General features: G+C 54.5%; 2 protein-coding genes across 5 annotated transcripts in view; one reads left to right on the top strand and one right to left on the bottom strand.

The window, feature by feature from the left end:
* Positions 1–639, top strand: part of Spdef (SAM pointed domain containing ets transcription factor) — a 14533-nt gene extending 13894 nt beyond the window's left edge. Inside the window, exon 7 of one of the 2 annotated variants that reach the window (XM_087598336.1) lies at positions 20–639. In XM_087598336.1, coding sequence (XP_087454462.1) covers positions 20–198 — 179 coding nt within the window. In that variant the 3' untranslated portion in view covers positions 199–639. The remainder of the gene's footprint in view (positions 1–19) is intronic. The other variant, NM_001109530.2, reaches the window with a different exon arrangement.
* Positions 640–4374: 3735 nt separating this feature from the next.
* Pacsin1 (protein kinase C and casein kinase substrate in neurons 1) overlaps positions 4375–22166 on the bottom strand; it is a 47929-nt gene continuing 30137 nt past the window's right edge. Inside the window, exons 1-10 of one of the 3 annotated variants that reach the window (XM_087597271.1) lie at positions 14718–15101; positions 13579–13690; positions 12630–12786; positions 11195–11430; positions 10585–10740; positions 10280–10455; positions 8908–9028; positions 8690–8817; positions 7318–7505; positions 4375–6983 (exon numbers count right to left, since the gene is read on the bottom strand). In XM_087597271.1, the coding sequence (XP_087453397.1) occupies positions 6874–6983; positions 7318–7505; positions 8690–8817; positions 8908–9028; positions 10280–10455; positions 10585–10740; positions 11195–11430; positions 12630–12786; positions 13579–13632 (1326 nt within the window). In that variant the 5' untranslated portion in view covers positions 13633–13690; positions 14718–15101 and the 3' untranslated portion in view covers positions 4375–6873. 3 annotated transcript variants of the gene reach the window in all.

Raw genomic sequence — 22166 nt, 5'->3', positions numbered from 1 at the left:
CCCTCCTTCCCCCACCCAGGCATCTTCAAAATTGAAGATTCCGCACAGGTGGCCCGGCTGTGGGGTGTGCGCAAGAACCGGCCGGCCATGAACTACGATAAACTAAGCCGCTCCATCCGCCAGTATTACAAGAAGGGGATCATTCGCAAACCCGACATCTCTCAGCGCCTCGTCTACCAGTTTGTGCATCCGGTCTGAGAGCCGCAGAGACCAGAGGCCTACAACCTGCCCCAGGCAGCCACTCTCTGGATCACCTGGGCCTCTCTGGCCAATCTGAATCCAGAGGCTGCTGGTACCCCAGAATCCGAGGTCCCAGACAGACAGCCACTGATCTGGGGATACACCTGAGCTCTCTGGGCCCCTCTTCAGGTCGTACACGGGTCCCAGGAGGACGGAGGGAGCTAGCTAGGACTGTTCACAATGGAGAACTCCCTGAGCCAGGCCTAGACTGTAGAAATCCCTATAGCACACAGGGACCCGACCGAGTCAGCTCACGGGACAGCGATGTCAGTGGTCTCTTCTCCTGTCACTCGTCTTGTACCATACCTGGCATGATGCTAAGAGATGATTGCACCCTGAGTTGGGGAGCCAAGGGTGCCCTAGGAATGGATAATAAAGGTGTAAGATAACTGACAGGTACCCCCGTGTCCGGCTATACATGGCACAGCCTAGAGGCCAGCAGCGGTCGAGGGTGGCTGTGGTCGCAGGTGCTCGGGGTGGTAACCACAAGGGAAGCTTACCCAGGGAAGTGTCAAGGAGCCAAGCCTGAGAGGAAAACAATGGGAGCTGATTGGTAGATGTCATGGAAGAGGCGGAGAGGGTTCTCCAGGACAAAGTAGATAGTCTCAGAAAATACTGCATCCTCCTCACCCTGCCTGGCATGGCCGCAGTAGGAGGTGGGTGGACCAGGCTGAAGAGCATTAGTACACAGGCCCACGAGGAGGGAAGGCAGCCTCTGCATCTGCTCTGTCAGATGCAGGGCTCGCTGGCAGGTGTGCCCAGGTATGCCCAGGTATGCCAGGGGGCTGGCTTTCCTGCAAGAGGAATTGCTTGGCTGCCTAAGAATGCCGAACCCTGTAGTGGATTGTGGGAGACGGCGGGCGGTTCAGTAGCTTTCGGAAACTGGCTTTGTAAGGCTCTAAGGACTCTAAGGCATCCCAAGACCTGTTCATGGAGCTGTGAGTCCCTTACCTGGGCATGAGCGTCACTTGGGGGTGAGGAGCAGAGTGTGCATCTGCCTGGGTGTGAAGATCCCACCCAGAATGGCTTGCCCATTCTCCGGCGTAAGACAGCTACGTCACACTTCCCGGGTTTATTTGCCCTAATCGAGCCTCCTGAGGACTTACTGTGTGTTATTGCAGGCCCACTGCCTTCAGGCCATTGACCTTCTGGACACAACCATGAAGTCCAGGTCGCCTCCCCGTCCTGCACGTGATGCCTCGGAGGTCTGGGATGGCTGAGCCCTTAGCTTGCAATCACACAGCTACGGATGCCCAGACCATGAACTCACCCATCCTGCCCGAGGGACAGGCTTCTCCCTACCTTTCCTTCCCAAATGGGTCAGCATCTCTTGCCGCACAGCCTTTAGCTTCCCAGGTCAAACTTGTAGGAGAAAGGAAGGGAGCCAGCAACCACCAAGAACACCAACTGGGTTTTGTTCTTGCTGTTGTTGTTTTGTTTTGTTTTGTGAGACAGTGTTTCTCTGTGTAGCACTGATTGTCCTAGATCTCACTCTATTGACCAGGCTGGTCTGGAACTGAGAGATCTGCCTGCCTCTGCCCCTCCGCCTGAGTGCCACCACACTGGCTGGATCACCAAGGGTTAAAGGCGCCTTGCACCCCTGCCTTCTGTCCCAACATTTTATTGTCTCCTGAAGAATGTTTACTCCTGACAATGAGCAAACAGTGCCTTGGCATCTGTCATCTGGGATTGGACAGGAAGGGTGTGGGGGAGCTCTACCCAGGCCTCCATCTTGCTAGGCCCCAGCTGTCTCCCATCCCTGGGCAAGAGGCAGTCTGGGACCCTGGCCAGAGGCAGGCTCAGCTCTGTTAAACTGGTTTTGTTTCCAGCCAGCCCCTCCTGCCCCTCAGGAGTCCCTTAAGTCACCCATGTGAATGTCCCAGCTGTGCCTGGGCCCGGCTCAGAGCTCAGGCAAGGCTGGGGAATTCTCAGAAGGACAAGGGGGTTGTGTGCTTAGATTGGGGGTGGGGGGACAGAAACAGCTCCACAGAGGGGAGATATGGGAGACCAGAGGGGCGGCTTCCACCCAGGGACATTCCAAAGGCCGTATCTACCCAGTGACAGCTTGTGAGCTGGCATCAAGCCATGCCTTCTCCTCTCTCTGTTGGCCAATCCCTATCAGACCCTTTCCTGGCACAGACTTTTGTCAAGCCCTTTTGGGAAGCCTCATTTCAGGGGTCCCCCTAAGAAACTGGAACAGCCAGTGGGAATAAGAGGTCACGGCTCTGACTCTAAGATCCCTGTACTGGACAGGGAGGCCTGAATCAGTAATGTCAGTGTGTGGGAACCGGAGGCAGGAGGCCACCCTCAGCTACACAGCCGTTTCGAAGCCAGCTACATGAGGCTCTTTTTTTTTTTTTTTAAAGATTTATTTATTGTATATAAGTACACTGTCGCTGTCTTCAGACACACCAGAAGAGGGCATCAGATCCCATTACAGATGTGGTTGCTGGGATTTGAACTCAGGACCTCTGGGAGAGCAGCCGGTGCTCTAACCACTGAGCCATCCCTCCAGCCCGAGGCTCTTTTTTTATGACTCTATTTTAGATTTACTCTGTGTGCAGGCGTTTCGCCTTCATGTATGCCTGTACACCACGTGCATGACATACCCACAGAGGTCGGAAGAGGGTGTTGGATTTTCCTGGAGCTGGGGACACAGAAGGTTGTAAGCTGCCATGTGGGTTTTAGGAACAGAACCCAGGTCCTCTGCTAGAGCAGCCTGTGCTCTTAGCTGCTGAGCCGTCTCTCTAGCCCGAGACTCTTAAGGAAAGACAAGAGAAAGAAAGAAGGGGAGGGAGAAGGAAGAGAGCTGGTTTATTACCAGTACCAGGAAGCACGAGGTTGCCCTCTGACCTCCTCGAGGGTCTGAGTGGAGGCACATGTGCGCACGCTCAAGCCTGCTCCTGGCCAGTCTGTGTCTCATACATTGTAAATAAATATAATATAAAGAAACTGTTTTTCAAAATGAAGGGGGATAGTGAAACAAAATAAAAGGGAACAGTCCTGTTTGTTAAGAGTGGACATCAGGGCTGGAGAGACGGCTCAGTGGTTAAGAGCACTGACTGCTTTCCCAGAGGTTCTGAGTTCAAATCCCAGCAACCACATCTGTAATGGGATCCAATGCCCTCTTCTGGTGTGTCTGAAGACAGCGACAGTGTACTCACATACACAAAATAAATAAATCTGAGAGAGAGAGAGAGAGAGAGAGAGAGAGAGAGAGAGAGAGAGAGAGAAAGCGCTTCAGACAAAGATGGGCTTAGGGTCTCAAAGCAGAGGAATGGATGGACGGATGAATGGATGGCCATTCCACCTTCCCCTCTCACTGTGTGTGCCTAGGGAGCGGGAAAGTGATGGTGGAGGGTGTGTGTGTGTGTCCATCAGAGTGCTGGGGTCAGAGGAACCTCCAAGACACCCCACAGAATGGAGGAGCTGAGGGAGCCACGGGTCTCAGAAAAGACCCGGCTGAGGTACAAGTGGGCATCAGAGTCCCAGGGTTGGGTCCAGTAGGGCACAGAGAGCTGATCTCTGCCTCTAGCTTGCCAGTGCAGATGCTCCCAGGGGGCCTCCAAGGAAATATGTTCACAGCGGATCAAGCTTGGGGAGAGCAAGGAAGACCCAGTGTCCCTCCCCAGGAGCAAGGGAGACCCAGTGTCTCTCCCCAGGAGCAAGGCAGACATAGTGTCTCTCCACGGGAGGCCTGAGCAGTGACATTTTAGAATTCCTCTTTAAAACTCAGAACTATTTAAAGATCAAGTTCACCCTTGGACCATGAGAATTGGCTATTTATTTATTGGCTGACTGTTGTGCTGGGTATGGAAACACAATCTCACACATTAGACAAGAATGCTACCAATGAGCCAAACCTCCAGCCTTAGAGGCATGAGTCTGGGATTTTAAATGTCTAGCTCTCCTGGTCAGTGCTATCAGAGTCACCTTGTATCTGAGGTGAGAACCTTGGTGGCCTCCCTCGGGTGGGACCCATGCCCTCAACTGCCCAGCTGGGTCAGCACTCAACCATGTACAGCGCCAACTCCAGGAGAGATGTTTTCATTCTGAAGACCCTTCCAAGGGCCCCCACACAACCCCCCCCAGAACTTAGGATGCACACGATTCAGGTGACAAGTCCAGCCAGGGTGGTGACAGAATTCTGGTTTTATCGACAGCCGTACGGTCACAACTGATATATATATATATATATATATAGATATATATATTTGTATTTATATACCTTTAAATTACACAATCATGTACAAAACAGGTGCATCGCTGAGACCACAGCACGTCTCGGAGTTTCACAAGTGTCGGAACTAATGTCAGAAAGCCTAGGGCGGCAGACGCAGTGGTGGTGGGTGATACGGCAACCTTGGCTCCTCCTGGAACCGGGCCGCAGGATGGTGGCTAACTGGGGACGAAACACATCACTGACCGAGCCCTGCAGGGTCCCGTGCAGCATCAAGGGGCCCCTGGGGAATACAGGTAGGGGTATGGACACGGTGAAGGGTGTGGCCCAGCCCAAGGTTGAGGTGCCCCGACACCAGCAATAACAGGTGGGGCTCGGCTCGGGGGTCTGGGGACTTCCGGAGGGGGACCCTCCTGCACTGGGGTGCTGAGGAATTTGAGGACCAAATCTGGTCCCAGATGGGGTTCTTGAAGGTGGTTGTTCTTAAGGGATGGATTTTCCAGTCCCTGCCCAAGAGTGGGCAGCCAGTATACTGAGTGGGCTGGGCCTGGGGTCCAGTCAGGGCCACAGCCCCTCCCCAGGTGCTGGGAAACCGCTGGCGCAGAGAGGGGGAGCCCAGGCCCCAAGGTGCAAATATAGCGGCTTCTTGTCTTTCTGAGGTGAGGGCTAAGGTGAGGGCTGGAGAACGACTGCCCTCCAGGGAGGCAGGAGGAGCTGCGGAGAAAGGGGTGTTGAATCCTGCTTCTGGTTCTAAGGGGCCGAGGACCCAACCTGGGCTGCAGCTGAAGCCCCTAGGGCAAACAGTGACAAGGAAGTGGGTACTAACAACCCTGTCCCTGGGGTGCCATGTTTCCACTCCTGGCCCTGAGGGAGGACTGACCCAACAGAAGCCCCTGCCACAGCCATACTCAAGAGACGGGGGTGTGGGGGTCAGAGCCCCAGTGCTTGGGTCCATGACCTAACAGTATTGGGAGAAGCAGCAGGGAGCTAAAGGGTCCTGGAGAATGTGGGCGGTATACTCTATCTATCCTGGAGGCCCGAAAGCCCACCTGATCCGGGAGGCAGAGGGTGTCCGTAGACCAGAGGCCTAGCAAAGGTCCAAGAGAGACAGCCTCTGGCCACTTTCTGCTATAGGAGGTCTTAGCCAACCTGTCTTGTTTCCCACCCCGCCCACCCAAGGGAGAGCCTACCACCTACTTGCCAACCGCAAGCAAGGGCCCTGTGTCCCCTCCCACCCCCAGAGTCCTTTAAGGGAGACTCGGGCTTAGAGAAATGGGAGCGAGGGGGGCTGCCAGCATTCAGGGAGAATGTTGGGGACTAACAGGTCAAGGAAGAAAGAAATGGTGGCCATCCACAGTTCGTTCCTCGTGCCAGCCTGCTGCTAGCATCTCCTTACAGTGCCAAGCTGGATGCTCCCCTGAGCTTGGTATCTCCCCGGGAGGGCCACATGGGAGACCTGGCTGTTCCCCTAAGCCCCTGAACCTCCTTGGTTGGCCAGGTGAGAGCCTTGTAGATTGGTCTCACAAAGGCTGATGTTAACACAGTGACTGGGAGGCTGGGGCATCTCTGAATGACCATGGAGGGGAGGGGGACGGTTTGCCAAATGCCTCTTCCCCAGGTAAAGGGAGGGGGTTGCTACTGTTGCTGGCTTTGCCCTGGGCTTCGGGGGAGAAGGCTTTGCCCAGTGCCAAGGTCTTAGGAGACAGGCAGGGTCTCTGCATGATGCTCAGTGGTTCTGAGGAGGATACCTCTGTCCACGGACCCAGCTAGGGTTGTCACCCCTCAAAATGGGCTTGGCATTGGGAGTGTTGGCACAGCCTAGACAGATGGTCTGTTCTCCCTCTTCCTCCCTTGTGTGCCAGGGATGCCATGACTCCCTCCTGCTCACCTGCTTTCAATTCTGGGGAAGCGAAGAGATACCGCCCCCCCCAGAACCCTCCACAGAGAAAGGGGACAGTTTCTCCCTAAGCCTTACTGGTCCAGGGCTGGGAGGAAAAGAGCACCCCCAGGGCAGAGTGGAAGACTAAAGATTGGGGGCCCTTTAAGAGAAGGCGGGATTGAAGGAGAGTTTAGGAAGCCAGGCTCAGGTGACAAGGGTAGCTGCTGGCAGCTGGGGTGGGACAGGAGAGCGAGACAGGGTAGAAGGATCCAGAAGATCTCCCTCAAGACTCAGGAGACTCTTTGGTGGACTCTGTAGACCAGATGTGACATTGGGTTAAGTCCCAAGATCCTTGCCCACGCTGGGGAGGGGGCCATCATCCTAAGCCCCACTCCCCTGGCCTCCAGGTAGGCTGCAAACGCTGTCTCTTCATATTTCTTCTTTTTTTGTTCTGTTTTGACTTTTAAAAAAATAAAAGCTTGATCGGAAAATATGTCTGGAACTCTATGGCGAGGGGAGGGGAAGGGCAGAAGGCGGTGGACAAGGAGTGAGAGGAGGCGGGTGGGCAAAGTAGCTATATAGCCTCAACGTAGTTGGCAGGATAGAGGCCCAGCTGCCCGCTGTCCAGCCGCCCGCGGCACCAACCCTGTTCGTCCTCCTCTCCGAGCTTGGTGAGCTCGTCTCCTGGGGAGGGAGACACAGGGACACCTTGTTAATGCATGGCTCTGCCCCAGTACTCCATCCCATCTACCTGGGCTTCAACTCGGGGCTACAGTCCCATTCAACATTCAAGTGCTGGCCCCTGTTCACTCAGTCAGCACCTCACAGGGTTTCAGCCCACCATGCTCAGGCCTCTGCCCTGGCCCCTTGAAAGACTGTCTTCAAGTCAGACCCTTGCACTACCCAGCTCAGGTCAGGGCTCTCCCTCAGCCCCTGCACTCCTTCTACATCCAATCTAAGCCCAGTCTTCTCTCCCTAGTCCTCCAGCCCCACCCCACCCTCAGCCAAGCCCCCATACCGGCCTTGAAGCTGAGCTCATCCTGCTCCTGACCGTCGTAGTCATAGAGTGCCCGTACACGAACTCCCTTGGCATCGTCCTCGAAGGGGTTGGCGCCACCATTGGTCTCGTTCCCCCCAAAGGGGTTTCCGCTCTCATCGTCTGACCACTCGGTGGCATACGCTTGGCCTCGGTCATAGCTGCTGACACTTAGGTGCAAATGGGGACCTCTATCAGCGGATTTGAGGCCACCCCCATTCATATCAACATTCCCTCCTAACCAGAGCTGGGGGTCCAGATTCTACAAGGCTGGAGCTGAAGTCGGATACACAGGGCAGGGTCCCAGCCAGTGAGCCTCGGACAGCTTGAACAGTTTGCATTAGGATTTCGGCTCGCGCGAAGGAGGACCCAAGGACTGATCCTGTGAGAGACGCTACCCCTACGTGGACGAGACAGCTTTGCCTGGTTCTGAGATGTCTAGACATGCTGCCTAGTCTCTCTGGACTTAAGCTTCTCTATCCATTCTCAGACTGGCCGGAGGCTTGAATTCATTAATATAAGGAGGGCTGTACTGGCTGGTTCTGTGTGTCAATTTGACACACGCTGGAGTTATCACAGAGAAAGGAGCCTCCCTTGAGGAAATGCCTCCATGAGACCCAGCTGTAAGGCATTTTCTCAATAAGTGATTAAGTGGGGAGGGCCCAGCTCCTTGTGATGGTGCCATCCCTGGGCTGGTGGTCCTGGGTTCTATAAGAAAGCAAGCTGAGCAAGCCAGGGGAAGCAAGCCAGGAAGTAACATCCCTCCATGGCCTCTACATCAGCTCCTGCCTCCTGACCTGCTTGAGTTCCAGTCCTGACTTCCTTTGGTGATGAACAGCAATGTGGAAGTGTAAGCTGAATAAACCCTTTCCTCGGGGGCTGGGGATTTAGCTCAGTGGTAGAGCGCTTACCTAGGAAGCGCAAGGCCCTGGGTTCGGTCCCCAGCTCCGAAAAAAAGAACCAAAAAAAAAACAACAACAACAAAAAAAAAAACCCTTTCCTCCCCAACTTACTTCTTGGTCATGGTGTTTGTGCAGGAACAGAAACCCTGACTAAGACAAGGGTGCTCAGAGTACTGTGTGACTCACAGCAGGTGTCTTGAAGGGTTACCCACCTGTTTTTCAGAGGACACATAGTAGCTATGGTCTGGGGTCATTTCTTGTCTTCTTGGATAAAATGTATCTAGCCCAGTGTGTGGGGTGTGGGTCTCTCTCTCTCTCTCTCTCTCTCTCTCTCTCTCTCTCTCTCTCTCTCTCCCCCTCTCTCTCCCCCTCTCCCTCTCCCTCTCCCTCTCCCTCTCCCTCTCCCTCTCCCTCTCCCTCTCCTTCCCAGGAGCTCCATGGGAGGTACTCACCTGCCACGGTCCCCAGCCTGGGATGTAGATTCTACAGCCCCAGTGGCATTGCTCAGGGCGGCCCCCTCTGCCTTCTTAGGCTGTTTCTCCTTCTTGGCAGCGGTGTGGGGGAGGTCTGGGTTCCACTCCTGGAGGTGGAGGGAAGTCAGGCTGAGGGGTCTGAACTGACAGTCCCTTCCTAGGATCCCACTTTACCACCCCACCCTGCGCCTCCTCACCTCGAACTGCGGCCAGTTCATGGGCATCCCGGGGCCACTGGTGCTACGGAACCACCTGAGGTCCTCCTGGGCATCGGCCCCTCGGATGGCCTGCTCCAGTTCTCGATAGACGTGAATGTAGCTGTGCGGGAGGGGGATAGCATGGGCTTTCTTCTCAGCCCACTCAGAGGCCAAGATGCTTGGCAGAGGCCCAGCCAGGAAGGCTCCTCCCCACCCCCTCATTTGAAAAATTGTATTTGTTATGTGTATTGGTGTTTTGTCCGCATGAATATGTGTGTGCTGGGGGTTGGGGATTTAGCTCAGTGGTAGAGCGCTTGCCTAGCAAGCGCAAGACCCTGGGTTCGGTCCCCAGCTCCGAGAAAAAAAAAAAAAAAAAAAAAAGAATATGTGTGTGCTGCGGGTGTCCTTGGTATTTTCAGAGGCCAGAAGACGGCACTGGATCTCCTGGACCTGGAGTTAGGAGTGTTCCTGGCCGCCATGCCGCCATGCTGAGAGTCACAGTGTGTAACTGCTGAACCTAAGCGATCTCCCCAGACCTTTTACTTAAAAAAAAAAAAAAAAAAAAAGACTTATTTTTTTCTGCAACTTTTGTTTTCTTTTGATACAGAGTATCTCTATGTAGCCAGGGCTGGCTTTGTACTCATAAAGATCTGCCTGCTACTGCTTCCCAAGAGCTGGGATTAAAGGCGTTCAGAGGTTTTGTTTTGTTTTTTTTTTAAGATTTATTTTTATTCCCACGTATGTGTGAGCTGATAGCACACGTGTGTTTGTGGCCTTAATGGTCACAGGTGAGCCACCTGATGTGGGTGCTGGGAATCAAACTCCGGCCCTCTGTAAAAGCAGCAAGTGCTCTTAACTGTTGAGCCGTCTCTCCACCCCAATATTTATTTATTCTTCAGTTTTATTTTATATGTGCATGCCTGTGGCTGTGAGTGCAAGCCTCCTCAGAGGCCACAAGAGGAAAACAGACCCTCTGAAGCTGGAGTTACAGGCAGTTGTGAGCTACCCGATATGGGAACGGAGCTCAGGTCTTCCCTCCAGACTGAGCAGAATGCTTTCTGGGAAGCAGCTCCTGGCACATGCAGCCCCTGTGGCCTCACAATGGCTAAGCATTGGCACCCAGGCCTGTGTTTTCTTTTCTTTTTTTTTTTTTTTTGGTTCTTTTTTTCGGAGCTGGGGACCGAACCCAGGGCCTTGCGCTTCCTAGGTAAGCGCTCTACCACTGAGCTAAATCCCCAGCCCCCAGGCCTGTGTTTTCAAGGAAGCTGCATCTGTAGGCTCTTACTGGGGCTCCCTGTGAGTCCTCCCTCCCCTCCCGGTCACCAGGCCTGGGGTGCTGTACTCCAGTTTCTCAGCGGGCCATGCCCGGTACCTGCTGTTCTCCGCTAGGTTGAGATGCCGTTTGATATCTAGCAGGACTTCCTTCAGGAAGACCAGCCGCTTCTCCTCAAACTGCTGGCACTGCTCGAACACCTGCTCCATACCCTCCATGTACTGCGGTGTGGTCTTGCCCACATCTTCCAGCACCTTCTCATACTTCTCCTGAGTCTGCGGGTACCAGCATGGAGGATGGGGTGGGGCCTTACCCGGTCTGCAGCTCCAGCCACCTCCCTCAGGACCACCCACCCCCACTCCCTCCCTCCCCCGTCCCCTCCCCCACCCCTCCCCCACAGGTACCTTTTGTACATCCTGCCTGCATTTGTCCACTTTATCCACAAGTTTCTTCTGCTGTTCAGGGGTGACCGACTGCTCCGTCTTACTGTTCATCTCCCGGGTCATGGCCAACTTCTCCTCCTTGCAAGCCAAGTGATAGGCCTTCTTGGCTGCCTCCAGCTGTGGGGAGACGGCCAGGGTGGGCATACATGTGGTCACCCATCAGCAAACACGTGCCTGCCCACTCCACGCCCCTCCACTGTGGAGCTGCCCTTGTAAGAGGCAGGGGGTCCTGGTTTTGGCTCCGAGGCTCCAGCCCATGGGTTCATTGGGGTTGCCACTCCTCACGGTGTGCAGACATGCCAGGCACAGGGGTCTGGCTGAGTGCTGGGCAAAGCAGATCCGGTACCAGAGACGGCAGTTCTTTTTTTTTTTTTTTCTTTTTTCTTTTTTTCGGTTCTGGGGACCGAACCCAGGGCCTTGTGCTTGCTAGGCAAGCGCTCTACCACTGAGCTAAATCCCCAACCCCTCGGCAGTTCTTTCTGCAAGCTGCTGGCGTTCCTTTGTGGGTAGCCTCCGCGTCCACAGATGCCCTCCTGCGACCCGCCACCCTTGTCGCGCCTGCCTAAGGTACCTCCTTCATCTTCTTAGCCCAGGGCTTCTGAGCCTTTCGGAAGCCATCCTCCGCCTCCTTCGTCTCCTTGAAGCCGCCCATGATCTGCTTGTGGTAGGCATCCTTCTGCCAGTTCTTGACTTTCTCCAGGTCCTCGTTCAGTAGGCTGTTCTTCACCTCCTGGTGCAGCTCGCTGACTTTGTCTGCCTCAGTCATCATGGCGCCCCAGGCCCGCTCCAGGCTGCCATACTGGGGACCTTGGGGAAGTGTCACGGAGTTACAGGGATCCCCCAACACAATGCCTGTGGTCCTCTCCTCTTTGATGCCTCCCTGCTCCCTTCCCACGGCAACAGAAACATCTTCCTCCACTCTCCCCAAACTTCCATCCATCCTCTTAAGACAGCCAGGGTGACTGCTTCTGCCAGGAAGCCCTCTCTGATTGTTCCACTCTCACAGTAGCCTGCAGCCCCCTGTGGGTTCTTCTCCAGTATCTGTCTTGCTCCCCACTTGGTATCTCCCTCTCCAGTGTGCGCCTCACAGGCCACCATGTACGGCAGGAGCCTCTGCTGGCTCAGAACAGTGCTGGGCCCAGGATTGGTGCTCTAGGCAGGATGCTGAGCCTGAAACCCGGGAACCAGCGGTGAGTGACAAGGATCTGAGCCAATGGGAAGCAGACTTCACACTCACTTGTTGCCAAGCAGTGCAGGCCTTGCCCCTATGAGGACTGGCGACTTCTGAGCAAGTACAAGGAAACCTGAACTTAAAACTACTTTAGAGGAATTCAAGGTCCTGGCAACTGGATGCACAGTGTGGTTTGGTTTGGGCCCTGGACCAGTGCAGACCACTGCCATGGTCCACTGTGTACACAGAGAGGTGGGTGGGGTGTGGCTCAGTAGGTAGAGTGCTGCAGGAAGCCCTCTGATGGATTTCCAGCACTGCATAAACCAGAACCACTGACTGAGGACTCAAGTTCAAGGTCACCCTGGGCTGTTTAGGAAATTTGAGACCAACCTCAAAAAAAAAAAAGTGTGTATGAACTATTTTGATTTTCTTTCTTTTTTAAGATTTATTTATTTTATTTATGAGTTCACTGTCACTGTCATCAGACACACCAAAAGAGGCCATCAGATCCCATTATAGATGGTCGTGAGCCACCATGTGGGTACTGGGATTTGAACTCAGGACCTCTGGAAGAAGTTAGTGCTCCTAACCACTGAGCCATCTCTCCAGCCCTGTTTGTTTTTAAGACAGGGTGTGGGGTGTGTGTGTGTGTGTGTGTGTGTGTGTGTGTGTGTGTGTGTTTAGTCTAGAGTCATACAAAGTGGGAGAATGACGGGACCTGCTTTGTTTGGTCCCTTTGGTCTTTTGGTCTTTAGTTGTGAAAAGCTCTGTGGCTGGGATGCTGGGTGCACCGGGCCCGCCCTGGGGGACCCGCTAGAGCCCGGGGGTGGGGCACCTTTCTCGATGAGCTGGCGCCAGCGCTTGGCCCAGTCGGTGAGCTGCTGCGCGTATGCCTTCTCGATCTTGGCGCGCTCCTGCACGCAGCTCATGAGGTCGTTGCACAAGCGGTGCCCATCGTCGATGCGCTTCACCGTCCGCTTGTAGTTCCCCACCTGGCGTCGGAGCAGCGAGTGAGCGCGTGGCGCCTGCGATCCCGACCCTGGCCTGCAGGGGGCGCGCCACCCCCACTCGTCCCGCCCTCCACCTTGCGAGATTCCAGAACTCCGCCCATCTCCCCTCCTCTGAAGCCTCCTCGCTGCCGCGAAAAGCAGCCGGGGTTTTATATAATTTGGACTTGGGCTATAATGAATTATTCATTTTTTGCCCTTGTGAGCTAATTCTATTATATTTACACGCGTCGCATAAGCTTGAGAGGAGCTGCTGTTTCTTGACACAATATTATGTTTTGCGGGCATCTCTTTGAGCACTTATTAACCTAGGCCTGCCAGTCTTGCTTCCCAAAGCCAAAAGCAATATTTTTTTTTCCTCCAGGGCGCTCAAAGACTCACAGAGGCCCCTGAAATGTTGGCTTGTAGTCTCACCTCTACCTCTACGGGGTATGGGGTCCCCCGGCTAACCCCCGCTTTCAAAAGTCCTCCCCTGCTCACCATGCGGGGAGGGTGTGTGTGTGTGTGTGTGTACAGGGGGAACAGATAGGTAAGGTATAAAAACTGAAAAGTACAGCAGATATTGGTGTGTTGGGCTGGAAGTCATTCAGCCTGCAGGTCCCAGAGTGTGATATGTTACGTGCGTATTCTGGGGCCCGATGCTTGGGAAGCCCTTGCAGGCAATATTCCTAGCCCACTTTCAAGGCCTCGCCGCCTGTTGGACACTGGGGGTTTTGAAGGGGCGCAAGGGAGTCTGGGTACAAGGCTGAGGTCAAGGGAGCTGAGACCTCCACTCACCTCCCAGAAACTATCTGTGATCTCCTCCGAGGCCTCATCGTAGGGGCCAGACATGGCGCAACTGTAGGGAGCTGGGCAGGCGTGGATCTGCAGTTAGCTCGCTGCTCACAGGCTGCAAGGGCAGGAGAGAGATCCAGAGGTGAGGGAAGTGGTCCTGTTCCAAGTTGGTGTCCCCGACGCCCGGAGAAGGAAGATTCCCTGAGATGAGCCTCAAACTAGGAAGGCGGCGGCTGCCAGGCAGGGTTTACCGTTCTGAGGAGAATCTGTCGCTCCTGGTACTCAACTCAACATCTCCACACCTGCTCCTCCTGCCTCCCGAGATTCAGCTGAGTGGTTCTCCTCGGTTGCCATCTTCCTACAGAAGCCCTCCCTCCCGCCTCCCGGAGCCTTCTCTGCACCAGTGAGCCCCAGTGGGCTTCCTTACTGAGCACCATTCCCCTGTCCTTAGCACGACCCACCTGCGACCCCTTTGGATCGTGACACTAAATGTAAAAGATGGTCCTGGATTCCCCTGACCCCAGCACAGAGCCCTGGTTTCAGCCCTAGAGCCCCAGCCTCTGCAGAGCAGTCATCGGGGAGCTGATGGAGGCCTCGCTGTCATTTACATCCTGACCTAAGGGCTCCCCTAATTCTTCCAGTTGGGCCCTGTCTGGCCTCACCTCAACAGTCCCATTAAGCTGCTCACGAGCCTCCCCCGCATGTCTGGGCACGTGGCTTTCTGGCCCTGAAGTCACACTGTGATCTACAGAACATGCCAGGGTGCTGTGTCTGCCCTGGATCTGTCACCAGGCATCATAGTCGTCCAATCTAGGCCACGATCTGCCCCAGGGGCCAGAGGGCAACCGCTCCCCTACTGGGCCTCAATCATCAGGAAACCACCACAGAGGGCCAAGGGGCCTTCAAAGAGGCAGCCATGGCTCCTGGGACACTTCCTTGTCTGTGCAGTGCAGCTGCCGGAACCATACTGTGAGCGGTGAGGTATCTGGGTTAGGGTGGCCTGGCTCTCTGCAAAGCAGGTACACCCCATCTCTTAGCAACCACTGTCAGACTCAGGGCAAGTGGTACCAACCCGTGAGGATCCTCAGTCAGGGATGCCCCTCCCCACAGTCTCAACCTCTCCATTTGCTCTGGCCCTGTACCTGATTCCTGTAACGACCCAGTGTGGCTTTCCTGTGTCACCTGGGACTGAAGATCTGAATGGCCGCAAACTTCTTCAGCCAAAGTGGTGAGAGAATTGGATGACACGTGACAGACACTCACTGGGCAGAGGTCCACCCCCCACTCCCCCTCCTGCAACACCGCCTCTAGGAATTCACCTTCAGGCAGCCAGGCAAGCACGTGCAGGCTGGCCCACTGCAGCAGTACAGGGTCAACACCCAAAGGCTGGAAGTGACCCAAATCCACGTCCCCAGGGCTAACTAAAGTACAGTGCAGACCCACAGCTCCCACCCCATCCCAAGCCACGATATGTGCAGCTCAGCCTGGCTGGGAAAGTATATATAAAAAAGGAACTATTTGGGGAAGACCGCAAAACAGAATCGGAATGACGGTCAGCTCCGGGGAGGCACGTGACTGGGAGGCTCATGCAAGGCTGTAATCACACTGGGGCCACTAAGAAAATGGAGGCAATTTTCTTGGTTTATGGTTGACGTAGGAGGGCCCAGCCCCCTTTTGCAATGCCACACCCCTGGGCAGATAGTCCTGGGGCCCCATGAGGAAGCAGGCTGAGCAAGTCTGTAAATCATGGTCCTCCATGTTTCCTGGTTTTGCCCCTGCTTGAGCTCCTGCCTGACTTCCCTCCCAAGATCAACTGTGATTGGGAAGTGTAAGCCAAATAAACCCTTTCCTCCTATGTTGCTTTTGGTGGTGCAGACCTTCAATGCCAGCACTCAGGAAGGACACGCAGGGCTACAAAGTTTGACCCTGTCTCAAAAAAAAAAAAAAAAAAAAACAAAAACAAAAACAAAAACAAACAAACAAAAAAAAAACCAAACCATAACGTTTATCAAATCAATGGAAAGCTATCTAGAACTCGGACATTTCAGTGATCCAGACTGAGGGCCACCCCAAGTTCGTGTGTGTGTGCTCTACCCACTGAGCCATCTTCCCAGCACCTGAATTGTATGTCAAAACCAAAACAAAGGTGGGGGTGGGGGAGTAAGTCTTTTTTTTTTTTTTCTTTTTTTTCCGGAGCTGGGGACCGAACCCAGGGCCTTGCGCTTGCTAGGCAAGCGCTCTACCACTGAGCTAAATCCCCAACCCCGGGAGAGTGGGTCTTTAAGAGCACTGACTGCTTTGGAACAGGACCTGACTTCAATTCCCAGCACCCACGGTGCTTCACAACCGGCTAACTCCGGTCTCAGGGCTCCCATGCTCTCCTCGGCCGCCGTGGGCTCTGTGTGTAATGTTCACACCGATGTGCATCCAGGCAAAAAAACTCAGTGTGCACACAAAGTAAGAGGAAATTTTAAAGTAGGGTGTAGCGGTGCAGACCTTCAATGCCAGCACTCAGGGAGCAGAGTCAGAAGGATATCTCTGAGTTTGAGGTCAGGGCTACATAGCTTGATCCTGCCTCAAAAAACAACACTAAGAGGAAAAAATGACCAACCCAGGAGCTGGGCTGGAAGGTGTCCTCTCAGTACACAGTAGGGGCAGTGTGGCTATGCCCTGGCACGTCAGGCTAAGAATGCATAGGCCTGGGCTGGAGAGATGGCTCAGTGGCTAAGAGCACTGACTGCTCTTCCAGAGATCCTGAGTTCAATTCCCAGCAACCACATGGTGGTTCAGAACCATCTGTAATGGGATCCAATGCCCTCTTCTGGTGTGTCTGAAGACAGCTATAGTGTACTTATAATAAATAAATAAACAAATAAATAAATCTTTAAAATAAAAAAAAATGCACAGGCCACAGGCAGCATGGTTTCCTGGACTCTCCTGGGCTCCCCACTGAGGTAGCATATGGCCCATGAAAAGTCCAGTCCTAACATGCTCTGCGACTCTAAGCAAGTTATGTGTCTCCTCTGGGCTTTGCTGGAAAATGACTTAAGAATTAGATGAGGGACTGGAGAGGCAACTCAGTGGTTAGCAATGCTTGCTGCTCTTCTAGGAGACCCAGGTTCGGTTCCCAGCACCCCATGACCAGCTGTAACTCCAGGCACTGCACACACAGATATACATGATTAAAACTAAAAGTGTTAATTCAGCAAATGAAATGAGGTAAGGAGCCCAGCCCACGGCACTCTCTAGGCATCCCAGTCCCTCAGGGTCGGAACCACATGGGAATGTACTTAGGGAGGCCGGCAGGGTGGCATAGTGGAAGCAGGGCGACGTCCAACGAGCTCTCAGGAGCACACACCATCATGCACACAGAGACAAGAGGAGGTTCCTCTCCCACAAAGCGCCACGTCCTCTTAATGACAGGGCTCAGGGCTTTCTGTCAGGGGTCAGGAAGTGGACGTGGCTGGCATCTGGCACTTTCTGTAACATGTCCAACAGGCTCCTGGACTTCCTAGACAAGAGGCCGCCACACCCGGTTTCCCTCTAGTCTTTCACCATCAGTAACGACAGGTGGTAGCCACCGAGCCACACAGAGACAAAAAAGGCACAAAGGCTCAGGGATGTAACTGTGAAGAGTGTGTCCAGGGGCCATGGGAACATGACGGGGTGTGGGGAACCATCATTTCATGGGGCAGGGGGGGGCGGGGAGCAGAGGATGTGGGGGCGTGGGAAGTTGGGGGCAGAAGAAAGAGGAAGCTGCCAGGCTGCCCCCTGCAGCATGGGAACCCCCAGCTTTCCCCAGCCCCTAATGCTAGAGTTGGGAAATGTACCAGTTTCTCAAGCATTCGGACCAGAACTCAGAGCGACATCAGGATGCTTGCCACGGGTTCCCCGGAAGAATTGCCATGTTCCGGCTCCCCCCCAATTCGTGATGGAGTGTCCTGGGGTGTCACAGCACGAGAAGCAGTGTGCGCTGACAAGTCACCCTCCTTCTCAGACTCTCTCCTGCTAGGCTGAGCTGCAGCCCTGCCACTGCTGCCATCGGGCTTAGCTGTCACCAGCTAGTATTGACTGAGCGTTCAGTACGTGCCAAGGTACTTCATCTACATGTAAAGACAGAGAAACTGGGGCTGGAGGGATAGCTCAGTGGTTAAGAGCACTGACTGCTCTTCCAGAGGTCCTGAGTTCAAATCCCAGCAACCACATGGTGGCTCACAACCATCTGTAATGGGATCTAGTGTGTCTGAAGACAGCGACAGTGTACTTATAATAAATAAATACATACATACATACATACATACATAAATACATACATACATAAATACATACATACATACATACATACATACATACATACATACAAGACGGAGAAACTGAGACATGGGGCAGATAAGATGGCGCTCCCAGAGCCACTGAGGGCAACAGTGGATTCTACCCTGGCTACAGCTACAGTCCTCACATGGGTCTGGTTCCTCCTGAGCCCCGGCCCCCCAGGAGGTGAAGAGGAAGCCAGCTACATAGGCAGCAATGGAAATAGAGCCTTGTGAGTACTGTGACAAGTGTCACAGACCCTGGCCCACAGTTCAGTTTCTTCCCAGAAATCCTTAGGGAAGGGACTGGCTGTCCCTTCAGTCCTGAGGAGACCTAGTATCTCTGTTAGGACTTGACCCTGGTGGAGGGGCTGCACAGAGTGGTCTTACAACACAGACTGGACCCAGCAGACTAGCTTCAAACTCCTGCACCTCAGTTGTCCCATCTGTAAAAAGGGCTGTTTCTGAGTTTGCCCCTGGTGTAGGTACTGTGGCAGCCCTTTCAGGGGAGCCCTCTCTGTGTGAAGCCAGTGCACCCCTAGTGGGGTTCTAGCTACCACCTGCCACCAGGGAGATCCTGGCTACGTCTCCTAAACAGGGGATGGAATCTCAGTTTCCCCACGTGTGCAGTGGCAAAACAATACCCGTGGGTTCTGGTCACCTACGGGTGTGCTAACCTCTTGACACGAATCCTCTTCCTCCACAACCCACGGAGAAGGCTCTTCAGTTCTACAGGGTGGGTGAGGCTCAGAGAGGTAAAGCAGCAGGCCATGGTCACACAGCAGGGAGGAGTCCAGGCTGGCTGGGTCCTCTCCTGTCCCTGCTACCCAGTGGCTGAACCATAGCCACAGCTGTGTCAGGTTCTACACGAGCCCAGTGGCTTCCATCACTCTCCTTAGAGATAGGCTGGGCAAACAAGCTTCTTCTGAGACTCCAATGTGGCAAAAACAATGGGTTTAGCTGTGAGGTGCTGTGTGCCACTCCTCGGTCCATGAGCCTCCTCTGGTCACTCTCCCTCAAGTGTGCTGCCCCTCTGCCTCTCTTCCTGACCCATCCCAGCCCTCATCCACCCTCTCCTCACACCTCTCCCTCAGTGTAAGCCCAGGGTACCACTCCAGTTTTGAGGTGTACTGCCCACGCCATATATAGGGTTGAAGACTGGGTTCAAATCCCAGCTCTGCCACTTCCCAGTTGTAAGTGGGTCCCTCCAACTACAGGCGGTTTCTTCATTGATAAGCTGGTTGGGAGAGGTGCACACCACCTATCCTGGGGCAGAGGTAGAAAGCGGTGGGCAGAGGTAGGCCTTGTTCTATGGCCAACAATACGTTCAGCTAACATACAGAGCTCTCATCTCGAACCTCCCAAGGTCCTGGTGAAGAGACAGGGCCCGGGCTTGCTTCTTCTTGCCTTCTCTTTAGATCTAGAAGCCAGATCCCATTACAGATGGTTGTGAGCCGCCATGTGGTTGCTGGGATTTGAACTCAGAACCTCTGGAAGAGCAGTCAGGGCTCTTAACCACTGAGCTATCTCTCCAGCCCCAGTTTCTCCGTCTTTACATGTAGATGAAGTACCTTGGCACCTACTGAACACTCAGTCAGTACTAGCTGGTGACAGCTAAGCCTGATGGCAGCAGTGGCAGGGCTGCAGCTCAGCCTAGCATGAGAGGAAGTTACAGTGACATACAGCTGTTATCCCAGCACCCAGAAAGTTCAGGAGAATCAGGAACTCAAAGTTGTGCTCTGGTCTATAGCTAATTTGAAGCAGTTTGGGCCACGGGAGACCTCCCATGTCCCCAACAAAACAAACAAACGCTAACCACCTGACTTGCATCTCACACACACACACACACACACACACACACACACACACACACACACACACCCCGCGCCTGAAACTCCCCAAGGGGCTTCTTTAAGAAATGATAAAATCAGACAATGGCCCTCAAAGGAGGCAAGATCCAACCTTACCTGTGCTGCAGGGAGCCAGGAAGACCCAGGGCCCAGTAGTCACTGACTGAGTAGCCAGAGGCTTGGTGGACTCTGCCAGCAGCAGAAGGGGTTACAGACAGCCACAGACTGTCAGAGGGCAGCCTCCAGCCCCTCCTCACCTGTGTCCTAAGATGAGAACCCCCTCTCCCCTCTACAATGTCTCCCCCAAACACAGCTTTACCCTCCCGACCTGGTGAAGGAGCCAGCATTCCCCCAGAGACAATGCAGCTTCCCTGGCTGAGTTGTTGATGGATGGGAAAGGTACAAGAGGCCCGCACTACCTTAGGGTGCACACATCCCGTGAGATGGACGGTGACAGTCAAGGAAGCCCCGGCGCCTGTAACCTGCCTAGGAGCAGTGAGGCTCAGGCTTTACCCCAGGCCTTAGATCCAAGCCTGAAGGTCGCAGAGACCCAAGGGATTCTAGGCCTCTCTCGCCCCTCCCCCACCCCACCCCACCCCACCCCCGTCTTAGGTTTCCAAGATTCTACTCCCCACTTGTCTCAGGGCTAATTTGGGGGGCCCTAAGTGAGGCACCCATAGGTGGGGAGCAGAAGTGGAATCTGGCTGAGAGAAAAGCCACCTACCCTCGGGTCTGGGCTCATCACCTTAACTAGTGAACAAATGCTGGCGCCCAATCCAGGCACCAGGCTGTCTGTCCTGAACCCATAGCATCCATGACCACCTTGAGAAAGAGTCAGGGCTGCTGACTGTGTGGGTGTGGGTCACACTCCTGCTAGGAACAAACCAGTTTCCCCCATCACGGTACAGAATCCAGGTGACAGAGAGGAGGGAGCAGCGTTGGCGGCGGCGGCGAGATGGGGCGTGGTGAGGACAGATGTAGCAGCTTGCTCTCCCTACTTTACAGCCTCTCAAAGGGAGTCACATCCACAATCCTGCCTCCTTTTCCATCCTGGGCCCCTGGGCCACTGCCCAGGTCAAGACCCTGCCCTCCCACTTGGAGGACCAAATCCCAGAGCCCAAAGCCCCTGAGGCCGGGACTGGCTTTCAGGAAGGATGCACATTGCAGTTGGGGGGTGGGCGTTCTGAGCCTGTGGGAATGAAATCCTAAAGGGGTGGGACAGGCAAGAAGGCGGAGGGCCAGTGAGTGACAATCTAGGCTGTGTTTTGACAAGGTCTGTGGAAGACCTTGGCACAGAAAGGGACAGGGAACGACTGCCTGGGACGCAGGTGGCCGGAGAAGGCCATTCTGAGGTAACATTTGAACAAAGACCCGAGGGAAGCAAGGAAAAGGGCTCCAAGCAGCACTCAGCCAGAGGGCCCAGCCTGCGCAAAGACACTGAAGTGGAATCAGGGCTCCTATGGGTTAGATGGGAACAGCAGACTGAGCAGGGTGGGTGGTGGGGGATGGGGGTGGGGGCGGGGAGGGGAGGACCAGGTGGAGGTTGTATCCTGGTCTTTCAGCTCCAGAATTTCTGCCCCAGCGATAAGGACTGAGGAGCTGTGGGGTCTGGTCTAGTTTTTCCTTCCAAGGTTCGCAGAGAAGCCCTACAGTTGTCAGGGAGAGCAGAGCCTTGTAGCTCACAGCTGGAGGGCAGGATACCTGGGAGAGGTGGTTACAGGGAGGGAGAGAAGGTGGGTGTGAAAATACTGTGCCTCTGGAGTCGGGAGGACATCTACTGCTGAGAGGAGTGGAGGGGTGACTTTGGAATTGGGGTTCAGGGCAGCTGACATGGAGTTGCTTTGGGGAGCCAAAGCCCCCCTCAGATCCAGGCCTTTGAATACCAGGGCCTTCCTAGGGCTCTCTCTTATGTGGAAGAAGCTCCCGGGGGTCGGGTGGTGGGGTCTCAGTAGGTGATTTGGCTGCAGACAACTGGAGATGAGTTATAGACCCCGGGGACCGGTCCTGAGTCTAGTGGCAATGTAATATATGCAAAAACTGAACTCTGCCAAGAGAGGGTTGTGGGGAGGGTGCAGACAGGGCAGGACCGAGGAAGCAGAGGTCAAGCTAGGGGCAGCTGCTGGCTAAAAGCCACTGCCGTCCAGACATCACTAAACCCAGCTGGGAGACCAAGCTGACTGCCTTGAGGCGAGTGGGTCTGGCCACAGAGGGCAAGGCAAACCAACCCAAAGCTTCAGTGAGGGAGGGAAAAGGAGGGAGGCGGAGTTCGGGGAGGGTTACCTGCACCCCCTGAGCCCATTCTTGCCGGCACACCTCCGCTCTCTCACCTCCCAGGCCCCTGAGTTCCAGGCGTGAATCCGTACCCACACTCCCAGACTGTGTACTTGACGTTTGCAGAGATCAGCACCACCACAAACCACAACAGGTTCCC

Source organism: Rattus norvegicus, chromosome 20 (assembly GCF_021556685.1).
Source record: "Rattus norvegicus strain SHRSP/BbbUtx chromosome 20, alternate assembly SHRSP_T2T, whole genome shotgun sequence".
In the NCBI taxonomy this organism is placed as follows: Eukaryota; Metazoa; Chordata; class Mammalia; order Rodentia; family Muridae; genus Rattus; species Rattus norvegicus.
This window is presented reverse-complemented; position numbering and strand designations above follow the sequence as displayed.